General features: G+C 52.2%; 1 protein-coding gene across 10 annotated transcripts in view; it reads right to left on the reverse strand.

The window, feature by feature from the left end:
* The window catches only part of brd9 (bromodomain containing 9), a 33,908-nt gene that overhangs the window by 10,783 nt on the left and 3,376 nt on the right, over nt 1-19,749 (reverse strand). For 7 of the 10 annotated variants that reach the window (XM_038976787.1, XM_038976786.1, XM_038976788.1 and 4 more), the window contains exons 6-9: nt 18,298-18,442; nt 17,748-17,858; nt 16,314-16,513; nt 14,848-14,983 (exon numbers count right to left, since the gene is read on the reverse strand). In XM_038976787.1, coding sequence (XP_038832715.1) covers nt 14,848-14,983; nt 16,314-16,513; nt 17,748-17,858; nt 18,298-18,442 — 592 coding nt within the window. The remainder of the gene's footprint in view (nt 1-14,847; nt 14,984-16,313; nt 16,514-17,747; nt 17,859-18,297; nt 18,443-19,749) is intronic. The other 3 variants (XM_038976791.1, XM_038976790.1, XM_038976789.1) reach the window with 3 other exon arrangements.

A 19,749-nucleotide genomic window follows, 5' to 3' on the forward strand; every position in this document is an offset into this window, starting at 1 on the left:
AGGGACACTAGAACCACGTGGTCACAGGGACACTAGAACCACGTGGTCACCGGGACACTAGAACCACGTGGTCACCGGGACACTAGAACCACGTGGTCACAGGGACACTAGAACCACGTGGTCACCGGGACACTAGAACCACGTGGTCACCGGGACACTAGAACCACGTGGTCACCGGGACACTAGAACCACGTGGTCACCGGGACACAAGAACCACGTGGTCACCGGGACACTAGAACCACGTGGTCACCGGGACACTAGAACCACGTGGTCACCGGGACACTAGAACCACGTGGTCACAGGGACACTAGAACCACGTGGTCACCGGGACACAAGAACCACGTGGTCACCGGGACACTAGAACCACGTGGTCACAGGGACACTAGAACCACGTGGTCACAGGGACACTAAAACCACGTGGTCACCGGGACACAAGAACCACGTGGTCACCGGGACACTAGAACCACGTGGTCACCGAGACACTAGAACCACGTGGTCACCGAGACACTAGAACCACGTGGTCACAGGGACACTAGAACCACGTGGTCACAGGGACACTAGAACCACGTGGTCACAGGGACACTAGAACCACGTGGTCACAGGGACACTAGAACCACGTGGTCACAGGGACACTTGAACCACGTGGTCACCGGGACACTAGAACCACGTGGTCACCGGGACACTAGAACCACGTGGTCACCGGGACACTAGAACCACGTGGTCACCGGGACACTAGAACCACGTGGTCACCGGGACACTAGAACCACGTGGTCACAGGGACACTAGAACCACGTGGTCACAGGGACACTAGAACCACGTGGTCACAGGGACACTAGAACCACGTGGTCACCGGGACACTAGAACCACGTGGTCACAGGGACACTAGAACCACGTGGTCACCGGGACACTAGAACCACGTGGTCACCGGGACACTAGAACCACGTGGTCACAGGGACACTAGAACCACGTGGTCACCGGGACACAAGAACCACGTGGTCACCGGGACACTAGAACCACGTGGTCACCGGGACACTAGAACCACGTGGTCACCGGGACACTAGAACCACGTGGTCACAGGGACACTAGAACCACGTGGTCACCGGGACACAAGAACCACGTGGTCACCGGGACACTAGAACCACGTGGTCACAGGGACACTAGAACCACGTGGTCACCGGGACACTAGAACCACGTGGTCACCGGGACACTAGAACCACGTGGTCACCGGGACACTAGAACCACGTGGTCACAGGGACACTAGAACCACGTGGTCACAGGGACACTAGAACCACGTGGTCACAGGGACACTAGAACCACGTGGTCACAGGGACACTAGAACCACGTGGTCACAGGGACACTAGAACCACGTGGTCACAGGGACACTAGAACCACGTGGTCACAGGGACACTAGAACCACGTGGTCACAGGGACACTAGAACCACGTGGTCACAGGGACACTAGAACCACGTGGTCACAGGGACACTAGAACCACGTGGTCACAGGGACACTAGAACCACGTGGTCACAGGGACACTAGAACCACGTGGTCAAAGGGACACTAGAACCACGTGGTCACAGGGACACTAGAACCACGTGGTCACAGGGACACTAGAACCACGTGGTCACAGGGACACTAGAACCACGTGGTCACCGGGACACTAGAACCACGTGGTCACCGGGACACTAGAACCACGTGGTCACCGGGACACTAGAACCACGTGGTCACCGGGACACAAGAACCACGTGGTCACCGGGACACTAGAACCACGTGGTCACAGGGACACTAGAACCACGTGGTCACCGGGACACTAGAACCACGTGGTCACCGGGACACTAGAACCACGTGGTCACAGGGACACTAGAACCACGTGGTCACCGGGACACTAGAACCACGTGGTCACCGGGACACTAGAACCACGTGGTCACCGGGACACAAGAACCACGTGGTCACCGGGACACAAGAACCACGTGGTCACCGGGACACTAGAACCACGTGGTCACCGGGACACTAGAACCACGTGGTCACAGGGACACTAGAACCACGTGGTCACAGGGACACTAGAACCACGTGGTCACAGGGACACTAGAACCACGTGGTCACAGGGACACTAGAACCACGTGGTCACCGGGACACTAGAACCACGTGGTCACAGGGACACTAGAACCACGTGGTCACCGGGACACTAGAACCACGTGGTCACAGGGACACTAGAACCACGTGGTCACAGGGACACTAGAACCACGTGGTCACCGGGACACTAGAACCACGTGGTCACCGGGACACTAGAACCACGTGGTCACAGGGACACTAGAACCACGTGGTCACAGGGACACTAGAACCACGTGGTCACAGGGACACTAGAACCACGTGGTCACAGGGACACTAGAACCACGTGGTCACAGGGACACTAGAACCACGTGGTCACAGGGACACTAGAACCACGTGGTCACAGGGACACTAGAACCACGTGGTCACAGGGACACTAGAACCACGTGGTCACAGGGACACTAGAACCACGTGGTCACAGGGACACTAGAACCACGTGGTCACCGGGACACTAGAACCACGTGGTCACCGGGACACTAGAACCACGTGGTCACAGGGACACTAGAACCACGTGGTCACAGGGACACTAGAACCACGTGGTCACAGGGACACTAGAACCACGTGGTCACCGGGACACTAGAACCACGTGGTCACCGGGACACTAGAACCACGTGGTCACCGGGACACTAGAACCACGTGGTTACCGGGACACTAGAACCACGTGGTCACCGGGACACTAGAACCACGTGGTCACCGGGACACAAGAACCACGTGGTCACCGGGACACTAGAACCACGTGGTCACAGGGACACTAGAACCACGTGGTCACAGGGACACTAGAACCACGTGGTCACCGGGACACTAGAACCACGTGGTCACCGGGACACTAGAACCACGTGGTCACAGGGACACTAGAACCACGTGGTCACAGGGACACTAGAACCACGTGGTCACAGGGACACTAGAACCACGTGGTCACAGGGACACTAGAACCACGTGGTCACAGGGACACTAGAACCACGTGGTCACAGGGACACTAGAACCACGTGGTCACAGGGACACTAGAACCACGTGGTCACAGGGACACTAGAACCACGTGGTCACAGGGACACTAGAACCACGTGGTCACAGGGACACTAGAACCACGTGGTCACAGGGACACTAGAACCACGTGGTCACAGGGACACTAGAACCACGTGGTCACAGGGACACTAGAACCACGTGGTCACAGGGACACTAGAACCACGTGGTCACCGGGACACTAGAACCACGTGGTCACAGGGACACTAGAACCACGTGGTCACCGGGACACAAGAACCACGTGGTCACCGGGACACTAGAACCACGTGGTCACAGGGACACTAGAACCATGTGGTCACAGGGACACTAGAACCATGTGGTCACCGGGACACTAGAACCACGTGGTCACCGGGACACTAGAACCACGTGGTCACAGGGACACTAGAACCACGTGGTCACCGGGACACTAGAACCACGTGGTCACAGGGACACTAGAACCACGTGGTCACCGAGACACAAGAACCACGTGGTCACCGAGACACAAGAACCACGTGGTCACCGAGACACTAGAACCACGTGGTCACCGGGACACTAGAACCACGTGGTCACAGGGACACTAGAACCACGTGGTCACAGGGACACTAGAACCACGTGGTCACAGGGACACTAGAACCACGTGGTCACAGGGACACTAGAACCACGTGGTCACAGGGACACTAGAACCACGTGGTCACAGGGACACTAGAACCACGTGGTCACAGGGACACTAGAACCACGTGGTCACAGGGACACTAGAACCACGTGGTCACAGGGACACTAGAACCACGTGGTCACAGGGACACTAGAACCACGTGGTCACAGGGACACTAGAACCACGTGGTCACAGGGACACTAGAACCACGTGGTCACCGGGACACTAGAACCACGTGGTCACCGGGACACTAGAACCACGTGGTCACCGGGACACTAGAACCACGTGGTCACAGGGACACTAGAACCACGTGGTCACAGGGACACTAGAACCACGTGGTCACCGGGACACTAGAACCACGTGGTCACAGGGACACTAGAACCACGTGGTCACAGGGACACTAGAACCACGTGGTCACAGGGACACTAGAACCACGTGGTCACCGGGACACTAGAACCACGTGGTCACCGGGACACTAGAACCACGTGGTCACAGGGACACTAGAACCACGTGGTCACAGGGACACTAGAACCACGTGGTCACAGGGACACTAGAACCACGTGGTCACAGGGACACTAGAACCACGTGGTCACAGGGACACTAGAACCACGTGGTCACAGGGACACTAGAACCACGTGGTCACAGGGACACTAGAACCACGTGGTCACCGGGACACTAGAACCACGTGGTCACCGGGACACTAGAACCACGTGGTCACCGGGACACTAGAACCACGTGGTCACAGGGACACTAGAACCACGTGGTCACAGGGACACTAGAACCACGTGGTCACCGGGACACTAGAACCACGTGGTCACAGGGACACTAGAACCACGTGGTCACAGGGACACTAGAACCACGTGGTCACAGGGACACTAGAACCACGTGGTCACCGGGACACTAGAACCACGTGGTCACCGGGACACTAGAACCACGTGGTCACAGGGACACTAGAACCACGTGGTCACAGGGACACAAGAACCACGTGGTCACAGGGACACTAGAACCACGTGGTCACAGGGACACAAGAACCACGTGGTCACAGGGACACTAGAACCACGTGGTCACAGGGACACAAGAACCATGTGGTCACAGGGACACTAGAACCATGTGGTCACAGGGACACTAGAACCATGTGGTCACAGGGACACAAGAACCATGTGGTCACAGGGACACTAGAACCGTGTGGTCACAGGGACACAAGAACCGTGTGGTCACAGGGACACAAGAACAGTGTGGTCACAGGGACACAAGAACCACGTGGTCACAGGGACACTAGAACCACGTGGTCACAGGGACACAAGAACCACGTGGTCACAGGGACACAAGAACCACGTGGTCACCGAGACACTAGAACCACGTGGTCACCGAGACACTAGAACCACGTGGTCACAGGGACACTAGAACCACGTGGTCACAGGGACACTAGAACCACGTGGTCACAGGGACACTAGAACCACGTGGTCACAGAGACACAAGAACCACGTGGTCACAGAGACACAAGAACCACGTGGTCACAGAGACACAAGAACCACGTGGTCACAGGGACACTAGAACCACGTGGTCACAGGGACACTAGAACCACGTGGTCACCGGGACACTAGAACCACGTGGTCACAGGGACACTAGAACCACGTGGTCACAGGGACACAAGAACCACGTGGTCACAGGGACACTAGAACCACGTGGTCACAGGGACACAAGAACCACGTGGTCACAGGGACACTAGAACCACGTGGTCACAGGGACACAAGAACCACGTGGTCACAGGGACACAAGAACCACGTGGTCACAGGGACACAAGAACCACGTGGTCACAGGGACACAAGAACCACGTGGTCACAGGGACACAAGAACCACGTGGTCACAGGGACACAAGAACCACGTGGTCACAGGGACACTAGAACCACGTGGTCACAGGGACACAAGAACCACGTGGTCACAGAGACACAAGAACCACGTGGTCACAGAGACACAAGAACCACGTGGTCACAGGGACACTAGAACCACGTGGTCACAGGGACACTAGAACCACGTGGTCACCGGGACACTAGAACCACGTGGTCACAGGGACACTAGAACCACGTGGTCACAGGGACACAAGAACCACGTGGTCACAGGGACACTAGAACCACGTGGTCACAGGGACACAAGAACCACGTGGTCACAGGGACACTAGAACCACGTGGTCACAGGGACACAAGAACCACGTGGTCACAGGGACACAAGAACCACGTGGTCACAGGGACACAAGAACCACGTGGTCACAGGGACACAAGAACCACGTGGTCACAGGGACACAAGAACCACGTGGTCACAGGGACACTAGAACCACGTGGTCACAGAGACACAAGAACCACGTGGTCACAGAGACACAAGAACCACGTGGTCACAGGGACACTAGAACCACGTGGTCACAGGGACACTAGAACCACGTGGTCACAGGGACACTAAAACCACGTGGTCACCGGGACACAAGAACCACGTGGTCACCGAGACACTAGAACCACGTGGTCACCGAGACACTAGAACCACGTGGTCACAGGGACACTAGAACCACGTGGTCACAGGGACACTAGAACCACGTGGTCACAGGGACACAAGAACCACGTGGTCACAGGGACACAAGAACCACGTGGTCACAGGGACACAAGAACCACGTGGTCACAGGGACACTAGAACCACGTGGTCACAGGGACACAAGAACCACGTGGTCACAGAGACACAAGAACCACGTGGTCACAGAGACACAAGAACCACGTGGTCACAGAGACACAAGAACCACGTGGTCACAGGGACACTAGAACCACGTGGTCACAGGGACACTAGAACCACGTGGTCACCGGGACACTAGAACCACGTGGTCACAGGGACACTAGAACCACGTGGTCACAGGGACACAAGAACCACGTGGTCACAGGGACACTAGAACCACGTGGTCACAGGGACACAAGAACCACGTGGTCACAGGGACACTAGAACCACGTGGTCACAGGGACACAAGAACCACGTGGTCACAGGGACACAAGAACCACGTGGTCACAGGGACACAAGAACCACGTGGTCACAGGGACACAAGAACCACGTGGTCACAGGGACACAAGAACCACGTGGTCACAGGGACACAAGAACCACGTGGTCACAGGGACACTAGAACCACGTGGTCACAGAGACACAAGAACCACGTGGTCACAGGGACACTAGAACCACGTGGTCACCGGGACACTAGAACCACGTGGTCACCGGGACACTAGAACCACGTGGTCACAGGGACACTAGAACCACGTGGTCACAGGGACACAAGAACCACGTGGTCACAGGGACACTAGAACCACGTGGTCACAGGGACACAAGAACCACGTGGTCACAGGGACACTAGAACCACGTGGTCACAGGGACACAAGAACCACGTGGTCACAGGGACACAAGAACCACGTGGTCACAGGGACACAAGAACCACGTGGTCACAGGGACACAAGAACCACGTGGTCACAGGGACACAAGAACCACGTGGTCACAGGGACACAAGAACCACGTGGTCACAGGGACACAAGAACCACGTGGTCACAGGGACACTAGAACCACGTGGTCACAGAGACACAAGAACCACGTGGTCACAGAGACACAAGAACCACGTGGTCACAGAGACACTAGAACCACGTGGTCACAGGGACACTAGAACCACGTGGTCACAGGGACACTAAAACCACGTGGTCACCGGGACACAAGAACCACGTGGTCACCGAGACACTAGAACCACGTGGTCACCGAGACACTAGAACCACGTGGTCACAGGGACACTAGAACCACGTGGTCACAGGGACACTAGAACCACGTGGTCACAGGGACACTAGAACCACGTGGTCACAGGGACACTAGAACCACGTGGTCACAGGGACACTAGAACCACGTGGTCACAGGGACACTTGAACCACGTGGTCACAGGGACACTAGAACCACGTGGTCACCGGGACACTAGAACCACGTGGTCACCGGGACACTAGAACCACGTGGTCACCGGGACACTAGAACCACGTGGTCACCGGGACACTAGAACCACGTGGTCACCGGGACACTAGAACCACGTGGTCACAGGGACACTAGAACCACGTGGTCACAGGGACACTAGAACCACGTGGTCACAGGGACACTAGAACCACGTGGTCACAGGGACACTAGAACCACGTGGTCACAGGGACACTAGAACCACGTGGTCACCGGGACACTAGAACCACGTGGTCACAGGGACACTAGAACCACGTGGTCACCGGGACACTAGAACCACGTGGTCACAGGGACACTAGAACCACGTGGTCACCGGGACACTAGAACCACGTGGTCACAGGGACACTAGAACCACGTGGTCACAGGGACACTAGAACCACGTGGTCACCGGGACACTAGAACCACGTGGTCACAGGGACACTAGAACCACGTGGTCACAGGGACACTAGAACCACGTGGTCACAGGGACACTAGAACCACGTGGTCACAGGGACACTAGAACCACGTGGTCACAGGGACACTAGAACCACGTGGTCACAGGGACACTAGAACCACGTGGTCACAGGGACACTAGAACCACGTGGTCACAGGGACACTAGAACCACGTGGTCACAGGGACACTAGAACCACGTGGTCACAGGGACACTAGAACCACGTGGTCACAGGGACACTAGAACCACGTGGTCACAGGGACACTAGAACCACGTGGTCACCGGGACACTAGAACCACGTGGTCACCGGGACACTAGAACCACGTGGTCACCGGGACACTAGAACCACGTGGTCACCGGGACACTAGAACCACGTGGTCACAGGGACACTAGAACCACGTGGTCACCGGGACACTAGAACCACGTGGTCACCGGGACACTAGAACCACGTGGTCACAGGGACACTAGAACCACGTGGTCACAGGGACACTAGAACCACGTGGTCACAGGGACACTAGAACCACGTGGTCACAGGGACACTAGAACCACGTGGTCACAGGGACACTAGAACCACGTGGTCACCGGGACACTAGAACCACGTGGTCACCGGGACACTAGAACCACGTGGTCACCGGGACACTAGAACCACGTGGTCACCGGGACACAAGAACCACGTGGTCACCGGGACACTAGAACCACGTGGTCACCGGGACACTAGAACCACGTGGTCACAGGGACACTAGAACCACGTGGTCACAGGGACACTAGAACCACGTGGTCACAGGGACACTAGAACCACGTGGTCACAGGGACACTAGAACCACGTGGTCACAGGGACACTAGAACCACGTGGTCACCGGGACACTAGAACCACGTGGTCACAGGGACACTAGAACCACGTGGTCACAGGGACACTAGAACCACGTGGTCACAGGGACACTAGAACCACGTGGTCACAGGGACACTAGAACCACGTGGTCACAGGGACACTAGAACCACGTGGTCACAGGGACACTAGAACCACGTGGTCACAGGGACACTAGAACCACGTGGTCACAGGGACACTAGAACCACGTGGTCACCGGGACACTAGAACCACGTGGTCACAGGGACACTAGAACCACGTGGTCACCGGGACACAAGAACCACGTGGTCACCGGGACACTAGAACCATGTGGTCACAGGGACACTAGAACCATGTGGTCACCGGGACACTAGAACCATGTGGTCACCGGGACACTAGAACCATGTGGTCACCGGGACACTAGAACCATGTGGTCACAGGGACACTAGAACCACGTGGTCACCGGGACACTAGAACCACGTGGTCACAGGGACACTAGAACCACGTGGTCACCGAGACACAAGAACCACGTGGTCACCGAGACACTAGAACCACGTGGTCACCGGGACACTAGAACCACGTGGTCACCGGGACACTAGAACCACGTGGTCACAGGGACACTAGAACCACGTGGTCACAGGGACACTAGAACCACGTGGTCACAGGGACACTAGAACCACGTGGTCACAGGGACACTAGAACCACGTGGTCACAGGGACACTAGAACCACGTGGTCACAGGGACACTAGAACCACGTGGTCACAGGGACACTAGAACCACGTGGTCACCGGGACACTAGAACCACGTGGTCACCGGGACACTAGAACCACGTGGTCACCGGGACACTAGAACCACGTGGTCACCGGGACACTAGAACCACGTGGTCACAGGGACACTAGAACCACGTGGTCACAGGGACACTAGAACCACGTGGTCACCGGGACACTAGAACCACGTGGTCACAGGGACACTAGAACCACGTGGTCGCCGGGACACAAGAACCACGTGGTCACAGGGACACTAGAACCACGTGGTCACAGGGACACTAGAACCACGTGGTCACCGGGACACTAGAACCACGTGGTCACCGGGACACTAGAACCACGTGGTCACCGGGACACTAGAACCACGTGGTCACAGGGACACTAGAACCACGTGGTCACCGGGACACTAGAACCACGTGGTCACCGGGACACAAGAACCACGTGGTCACCGAGACACTAGAACCACGTGGTCACCGAGACACTAGAACCACGTGGTCACCGAGACACTAGAACCACGTGGTCACAGGGACACTAGAACCACGTGGTCACAGGGACACTAGAACCACGTGGTCACAGGGACACTAGAACCACGTGGTCACAGGGACACTAGAACCACGTGGTCACAGGGACACTAGAACCACGTGGTCACAGGGACACTAGAACCACGTGGTCACAGGGACACTAGAACCACGTGGTCACAGGGACACTAGAACCACGTGGTCACAGGGACACTAGAACCACGTGGTCACAGGGACACTAGAACCACGTGGTCACAGGGACACTAGAACCACGTGGTCACCGGGACACTAGAACCACGTGGTCACCGGGACACTAGAACCACGTGGTCACCGGGACACTAGAACCACGTGGTCACCGGGACACTAGAACCACGTGGTCACCGGGACACTAGAACCACGTGGTCACAGGGACACTAGAACCACGTGGTCACAGGGACACTAGAACCACGTGGTCACCGGGACACTAGAACCACGTGGTCACCGGGACACTAGAACCACGTGGTCACCGGGACACTAGAACCACGTGGTCACAGGGACACTAGAACCACGTGGTCACCGGGACACTAGAACCACGTGGTCACCGGGACACTAGAACCACGTGGTCACCGGGACACTAGAACCACGTGGTCACAGGGACACTAGAACCACGTGGTCACCGGGACACAAGAACCACGTGGTCACCGGGACACTAGAACCACGTGGTCACCGGGACACTAGAACCACGTGGTCACAGGGACACTAGAACCACGTGGTCACAGGGACACTAGAACCACGTGGTCACAGGGACACTAGAACCACGTGGTCACAGGGACACTAGAACCACGTGGTCACAGGGACACTAGAACCACGTGGTCACAGGGACACTAGAACCACGTGGTCACAGGGACACTAGAACCACGTGGTCACAGGGACACTAGAACCACGTGGTCACAGGGACACTAGAACCACGTGGTCACAGGGATACTAGAACCACGTGGTCACAGGGACACTAGAACCACGTGGTCACAGGGACACTAGAACCACGTGGTCACCGGGACACTAGAACCACGTGGTCACAGGGACACTAGAACCACGTGGTCACCGGGACACTAGAACCACGTGGTCACAGGGACACTAGAACCACGTGGTCACCGGGACACTAGAACCACGTGGTCACAGGGACACTAGAACCACGTGGTCACAGGGACACTAGAACCACGTGGTCACAGGGACACTAGAACCACGTGGTCACAGGGACACTAGAACCACGTGGTCACAGGGACACTAGAACCACGTGGTCACCGGGACACTAGAACCACGTGGTCACCGGGACACTAGAACCACGTGGTCACCGGGACACTAGAACCATGTGGTCACAGGGACACTAGAACCATGTGGTCACCGGGACACTAGAACCATGTGGTCACAGGGACACTAGAACCATGTGGTCACAGGGACACTAGAACCATGTGGTCACCGGGACACTAGAACCATGTGGTCACAGGGACACTAGAACCATGTGGTCACCGGGACACTAGAACCATGTGGTCACAGGGACACTAGAACCATGTGGTCACAGGGACACTAGAACCATGTGGTCACAGGGACACTAGAACCATGTGGTCACAGGGACACTAGAACCATGTGGTCACCGGGACACTAGAACCATGTGGTCACCGGGACACTAGAACCATGTGGTCACCGGGACACTAGAACCATGTGGTCACCGGGACACTAGAACCATGTGGTCACCGGGACACTAGAACCATGTGGTCACCGGGACACTAGAACCATGTGGTCACAGGGACACTAGAACCATGTGGTCACCGGGACACTAGAACCATGTGGTCACAGGGACACTAGAACCATGTGGTCACAGGGACACTAGAACCATGTGGTCACCGAGACACTAGAACCATGTGGTCACCGGGACACAAGAACCATGTGGTCACCGGGACACAAGAACCATGTGGTCACCGAGACACTAGAACCATGTGGTCACAGGGACACTAGAACCATGTGGTCACCGGGACACTAGAACCATGTGGTCACAGGGACACTAGAACCATGTGGTCACCGGGACACTAGAACCATGTGGTCACCGGGACACTAGAACCATGTGGTCACCGGGACACTAGAACCATGTGGTCACCGGGACACTAGAACCATGTGGTCACCGGGACACTAGAACCATGTGGTCACAGGGACACTAGAACCATGTGGTCACCGGGACACAAGAACCATGTGGTCACCGGGACACTAGAACCATGTGGTCACCGGGACACTAGAACCATGTGGTCACAGGGACACTAGAACCATGTGGTCACAGGGACACTAGAACCATGTGGTCACCGGGACACTAGAACCATGTGGTCACCGGGACACAAGAACCATGTGGTCACCGAGACACTAGAACCATGTGGTCACAGGGACACTAGAACCATGTGGTCACCGGGACAGTAGAACCATGTGGTCACAGGGACAGTAGAACCATGTGGTCACCGGGACACTAGAACCATGTGGTCACCGGGACACTAGAACCATGTGGTCACCGGGACACTAGAACCATGTGGTCACAGGGACAGTAGAACCATGTGGTCACAGGGACAGTAGAACCATGTGGTCACCGAGATAACTAAACATAGATCAATCCTGGCATCCACTTTAAATATCCATCTATTAAACCTGACTCAAAGCCAGGGATTCGAACCAGCAACCCTCCGCTTCTCTAACCTCTAGGCTAGCAGTCATATCTGATTAAAACAGACACTGTTGTATTGAGTACAGTACCTTGGACTTGGGCATATAGCAGCTGATCATTATATACAGTGTTCATTTTCATTTAACACTTTTTTGGTTACTACATGATTCCATACGTGTTATTTCATAGTTTTGATATCTTCAGTATTATTCTACAATGTAGAAAACAGTAAAAACAAAGAAAAACCCACTTGAAGAAACTTTTGACTGGTAATGTATACACTACCGGTCAAAAGTTATAGAACACCTACTCATTCAAGGATTTTTCTTAATTTGTACTATTTTATATATTGTAGAATAATAGTGAAAACATCAAAACTATGAAATAACACATTTGGAATCATGTAATAACCAAAAAAAGTGTTAAACAAAATCAACATATATTTTATATTTGAGATTTTTCAAATAGCCACCCTTTGCCTTGACAGTTTTGCACACCCTTGGCATTCTCTCAACCAGCTTCATGAGGTAGTCACCTGGAATGTATTTCAATTAACAGGTGTGCCTTCTTAAAAGTTCATTTGTGGAATTTCTTTCCTTCTTAATATGTTTGAGCCAATCAGTTGTGTTGTGACAAGGTGGGGGGGCTATACAGAAGATATCCCTATTTAGTAACAGACCAAGTCCATATTAAGGCAAGAACAGCTCAAATAAGCAAATAGAAACGACAGTCCATCATTACTTTAAGACATGAAGGTCAATCAATACGGAAAATGTAAAGAACTTTGAAAGTTTCTTCAAGTGAAGTCGCAAAAACCATCAAGCGTTGTGATGAAACTGGCTCTAATGAGGACCGCCACAGAAAAGCAAGACCCAGAGTTACCTCTGCTGCAGAGGATAACTTCACTAGAGTTACCAGCATCAGAAATTGCAGCCCAAATAAATGCTTCACAGAGTTCAAGTAACAGACACATCTCAACATCAACTGTTCAGAGGAGACTGTGTGAATCAGGCCTTCATGGTTGAATTTCTGCAAAGAAACCACTACTAGAGGACACCAATAAGAAGAAGAGACTTGCTTGGGCCAAGAAACACGAGCAATGGACATTAGACCGGTGGAAATTTGGCCTTTGGTCTAGAGTCCAAATTGGAGATTTTTGGTTCCGACCGCTCTGTCTTTGTGAGACGCCGTGTGGGTGAACTGATGACTTCAGCATGTGTATTGCCCACCGTGAAACATAGAGGAGGAGGTGTTATGGTGTGGGTGTGCTTTTCTGGTGACACTGTGATTTATTTAGAATTCAAGGCACACTTAACCAGCATGGCTACCACAGCATTCTGCAGTGATACGCCATCCCATCTGGTTTTGGGCTATCATTTGTTTTTCAACAGGACAATGACCCAACACACCTCCAGGCTGTGTAAGGGCTATTTTACCAAGAAGGAGAGTGATGGAGTGCTGCATCAGATGACCTGACCTCCACAATCACCCGACCTCAACTAAATTGAGATGGTTTGGGATGAGTCGGACCGCAGAGTGAAGGAAAAGCAGCCAACAAGTGCTCAGCATATGGGAACTCCTTCAACTCCTTCATGCTTATTCCAGGTAAAGCTGGTTGAGAGAATGCCAAGAGTGTGCAAATCTGTCATCAAGGTAAAGGGTGGCTATTTGAAGAATATCAATTTGTTTAACACTTTTTTGGTTAATACATGATTCCATATGTGTTATTTTATAGTTTTGATGTCTTCACTATTATTCTACAATGTAGAAAATAGTAAAAAAATAAAGAAAAACCCTGGAATGAGTAAGTGTGTCCAAACATTTGACTGGTACTATATATATACATACCTTGGAGTTGGGCATGTATCGGTTGATGCGGTCGTGTGCTTCATCTGCAGCGTGCTCCACCAGGGCCAGAACGTGTTCCTCCGCTGTGCTGTCAGTCAGGCTGCAGGCGTTCCCCTCTGGCTCATACAGGTAACAGCTGGGACCACAGAGATGCACAATGTTACTCCACAGATCACTGGTTAATACAGCTAACTCCTGGGACCACGTTCTGCCACCCTAGGCGAGACAAAAAAATGCCGCCCCTACAAGAATAGTCTCAGTAAGCAAAATTATGTTGACAAGATCAAGGCTAGTCCAGACCGGACAAAATCTGAAACAAACATAGAAGTGTATGATGGGTTCAGAGTTGATCCGGATTGGACTAGAACACAACGTCCGTGTAAATCAAGGCTAAATCAAAACAAGACGTCAGCGTCGGTCCGTGCTTACTGAGGTATAGTGGCTTTATTCATCCCGATTCCTGTCACTAATCAATTTGTCTCTTTAAGCTCTGAATATCAGCTACCCAACTTCATCAGAAGGAGTTATCCTGAGCCTATTTGCAATGTGTTTACACAGCGGGAAATGCAGAAGTATTTAATGTTTTCGCTATGATCAGCTCGTAAAAAATTGATGGATACAAACTTGAAACCACTGATCATGACAATTTAGCCCACGGGATGAAACTCCTGGACAAAAGTTGTGAGTAGCCTGATTGTCCATTTTACTTTGCCCTGACCTGTTTTTTTAACTTACCCTGTCCATGTTTGTTAGCATGTCAGCACTTTTTTATTTTGATTAGGCACCATTTAGGCTATTTGATGGGAGAAACCTGCACGATATAAAACGTTTCCATCTCATTACATTGTCATCCATTTTGTCTCCAGCCTGTAAGGCTACAGAAAAGGACACCTACTCTTTCTACCTGTATCTGTTACATGGTGGTAGATGATGTTATTGACGGAATGTTGGTGGTGCGCCGCAACGATGCGTCTCTCCCACAGCACCCTGGAGAGGCATGCTGGGAATGGACAAGAGAAATATTTTGAGTCTCTTCCTTTGACAAAGTGGGCACTGCTTATCATAGGGCGGCATCAGCTCTCACTGAAAAAGCCCTTATGCCACTGACTGAGAAAATGTCATTGTTTTTGGGCAGAATTATGTGAGGTTTTATGTATTGTTGGAAATGCGTCTTGGTCAGTTTAGCTCAGAGCTAAACTCATAGGCGGCTGCCTAATCCTGCCTAATGACCGGGCCCACAGAGATACACACTGTTACTCTACAGTTCATGGTTATGTAGCATGTTGGATGGAACATGTAGGATACATGAGTCCTACAATGAGCACCATACAGCAGTGGTTTATGGGTCTCATCCATCACATTGTACCAAGCCTGGGATAACAGAAGGGAATGAAGTACATGATGCATGAGACCAACATCTACGGAAGTCAAGACACTGGACTAGAGAGTAGGCCATTCCATTCTACCTGATGACTTCCTTCATATCTTTGATGTCTTTGGGCTGCTTCTTGGATTTCTTGGCCGACGCCGACTCCACGGGCATGGGGAGGACCTCCGGAGGGGGCTCCTCAGACGCCAAGTCCTCGTCCCCTAAAATGGCCGCCTGCTGAGAGAAATCCATGTCCTGCATGAAAGACATGCTGCGCTTCAGTGCTAACAGCCGCTCCTGTAAACAGAGCAGAGCCACAGAAAAAGAGCCAGAGAGAGAGAGAGAACCACAGGGAGAGAAAGAGAACCACAGGGAGAGAAAGAGAACCAAAGGGAATTGCTTTATACTCCATCTGCCACAACTCAGCCAGAGAGTGATAGGATGGCTGGTGGGATGGGATGGCTGGTGGGATGGAATGGCTGGTGGGATGGGATGGATGGGATGGCTGGATTGCAGGATGGGATGGGTGGTAGGATGACTGGTGGGATTGGATGGTGGTGGGATAGCTGGTGGGATGGCTGATGGGATGGAATGGCTGGTGGGATGGGATGGCTGGTGGGATGGCAGGATGGGATGGGAGGATGGGATGGCTGGTGGGATGGGATGGCTGGTGGGATGGGATGGCTGGTGGGATGGGATGGCTGGTAGGATGACTGGTGGTATTGGATGGTGGTGGGATGGCTGGTGGGATGGGATTGTCTGGTGGGATGGTGGTGGGATGCGGTGGGATGGGATGGCTGGTGGGATTGCAGGATGGGATGGCTGGTGGGATGGGATGGCTGGTGGGATGGGATGGCTGGTGGGATGGGATGGCTGGTAGGATGACTGGTGGTATTGGATGGTGGTGGGATGGCTGGTGGGATGGGATTGTCTGGTGGGATGGTGGTGGGATGGGATGGCTGGTGGGATTGCAGGATGGGATGGCTGGTGGGATGGTAGTGGAATGGGATGTCTGGATGGGATGGCTGGTGGGATGGGATGTCAGGATGGGATGGCTGGTGGGATGGTGAAGGAATGGGATGTCAGGATGGGATGGCTGGTGGGATGGCTGGTGGGATGGTGGTGGTGAGTCTAACTACGATGGTGATGATTGTTAGGAGGGAAAACATTGATCAAACATCTTGAGTCACACGTCTGCCTTCTATCTGCTTAGTTGTTCTACAGTCTCCTGAATGCTCCAATAAAGAAATATACAAGGACGTTACAGTGTGGTGTGTCTGTTTGAAGTAAAACCACACAGAGGCAAATCTGTTTCACAAAGCCAGAGAGGAAGAAGAATGACCAACATGTGAAATGACAGAGAGAACAGAAAAGGACAAGACAAGGGGAAACAGGACTCCACCAGCGAAGACATCTGTCACAGGAAAGGGAAATACATGACATGGATGGGTTATGAACATCAACATGCACAACACATCATACACTGACAATGACACCTCTATCCACTCCTCGTAGAGACACTACTCATTACTTTGCTCATCATCTTGAAGCCAGTGTGCAGAAGTTTCTTGGCAGCCTTGTAGTAAACGGTCTCTGGACGGTTATACACCATGGCGTTATCACACATCAGCTTGAAGTCCGCCTGCAACAGAGGAAGCAACCGCTTTACAACAACAAGCTCCCCGTCACTCAATTACAAATATAAAACTGATACAAATACTTCAACACAAATGTTTGTTTAATTGAAGCAAATAAATATCCTCCTTTGAAAACACTATCAATGTTATGAATGTAACCATTATGTACAGCACACACATTCATTTTCACAAGTTATATCAACGTGATAACATCAAGGCTCTTTCACAATTCATCTTTCCCTGATTCCTTGTATCTTCTATCCTTGTCACCTTCTCAAAATGCTCAAGGGGAGGAACGTTGGACTTTCTCCTCCAATACAGTTGAGAAAGAGGTGAGGAATCACTGAAAGACGTATTGAGGTACATCCCAAAATTCTAATCATGACAGTTCCTGTGATCTGTGATGGACAGATCGCCATGTGGTCGCTTGTAGCATCACCTCACCTTGAACTCTGTGACGGTTTTGTACTCGTTGTCTGTGATCTTGTCGTTCATGGTGCTGAAATCCATGGGGTGTTTGATTATCACAGAGTAACCTGGAGCGATGGCGTCCGTCACTGGGAACGTGAAGAAACCATGGGCATCCTTCCTGGAAAAACAAACAGAATTCTTAGAGTAACCTGGAGCGATGGGGTCTGTCACTGGGAAAGTGAAGAAACCATGGGCATCCTTCCTGGAAAGACAAACAGAATTCTTAGAGTAACCTGGAGCGATGGCGTCCGTCACTGGGAACGTGAAGAACCCATGGGCATCCTTCCTGGAAAGACAAACAGAATTCTTAGTACTGACTGACCTGACTTTCATGTCACCAACAGGCATCATCCAGAGATGTTCGTGGATCTGTCACTGAACACATTTACATGCGCACAGTAGTCCGGATAGTAGCTCATATCCCACTTAAGGTCTTATTCGGGGTAAGCTGTTTACATGCACCTTTGATATCTCGCTCACGAGTATCACTGTGGCCATGAATAAACAGAATATTCCTCATTTAAGTTCATATGGGTTAAATGGAACAGTAACTGAAATCTGGACACTGACTGACGGCTTATAACTTCTCACATGTAGAGTAATATAATATTAACTCCTGCAGAAATATGCATTTTTTTAAAGTAAAATTATAAAACAAATGTTAATTTTGTCTCGGGAACAAGAGTGGAGAAATATAATTTAATTATTTCAGCATCTCTTGAGAAAATGTGAATGTGCGTGTAATATTTGACACGGTTATGCAAGCAGACTATTTCAACCCCCTAAAATAAGCACCTAAGATGAAAGGGAAATGGGGATACCTAGTCAGTTGTACAACTGAATGCATTCAACTGAAATGTGTCTTCTGCATTTAACCCCTCTGACTCAGATGGAAGACTTATAAGCAATGTTTCATCGTTTTCTCAGCTTTTCATTTCCTTAAAACCGGTCAAACGGACGACATTTGGACATTTTGCACAGGACCAATCTTTCCAGTGTTTTGGAGTTATTGCGTTTTCTCCCTGGTCCCTAAACGCAGACCAACAACGAAACAGACAATGTTACCGGTGTTAACTAGATTACTGATGCATTCCTTCTATCAATGTAAGACATTCTGGTGAGCACTACTTTATTTAGTCTCCTGGGGAAACAAGACATGGCAGAAGACAAGCTGCATGTATCTAACTATAGTTGACAAATGGCCTACCAAAATGTCGGAAATTATAATATGGCCTACCAAAATGTCGGAAATTATAATATGGCCGACCAAAATGTAGGAAATTATAATATGGCCGACCAAATGTCGGAAATTATAATATGGCCTACCAAATGTCGGAAATTATAATATGGCCTACCAAAATGTCGGAAATTATAATATGGCCTACCAAAATGTAGGAAATTATAATATGGCCGACCAAATGTCGG

This window comes from Salvelinus namaycush, chromosome 37 (assembly GCF_016432855.1).
Source record: "Salvelinus namaycush isolate Seneca chromosome 37, SaNama_1.0, whole genome shotgun sequence".
Lineage (NCBI taxonomy): Eukaryota > Metazoa > Chordata > Actinopteri > Salmoniformes > Salmonidae > Salvelinus > Salvelinus namaycush.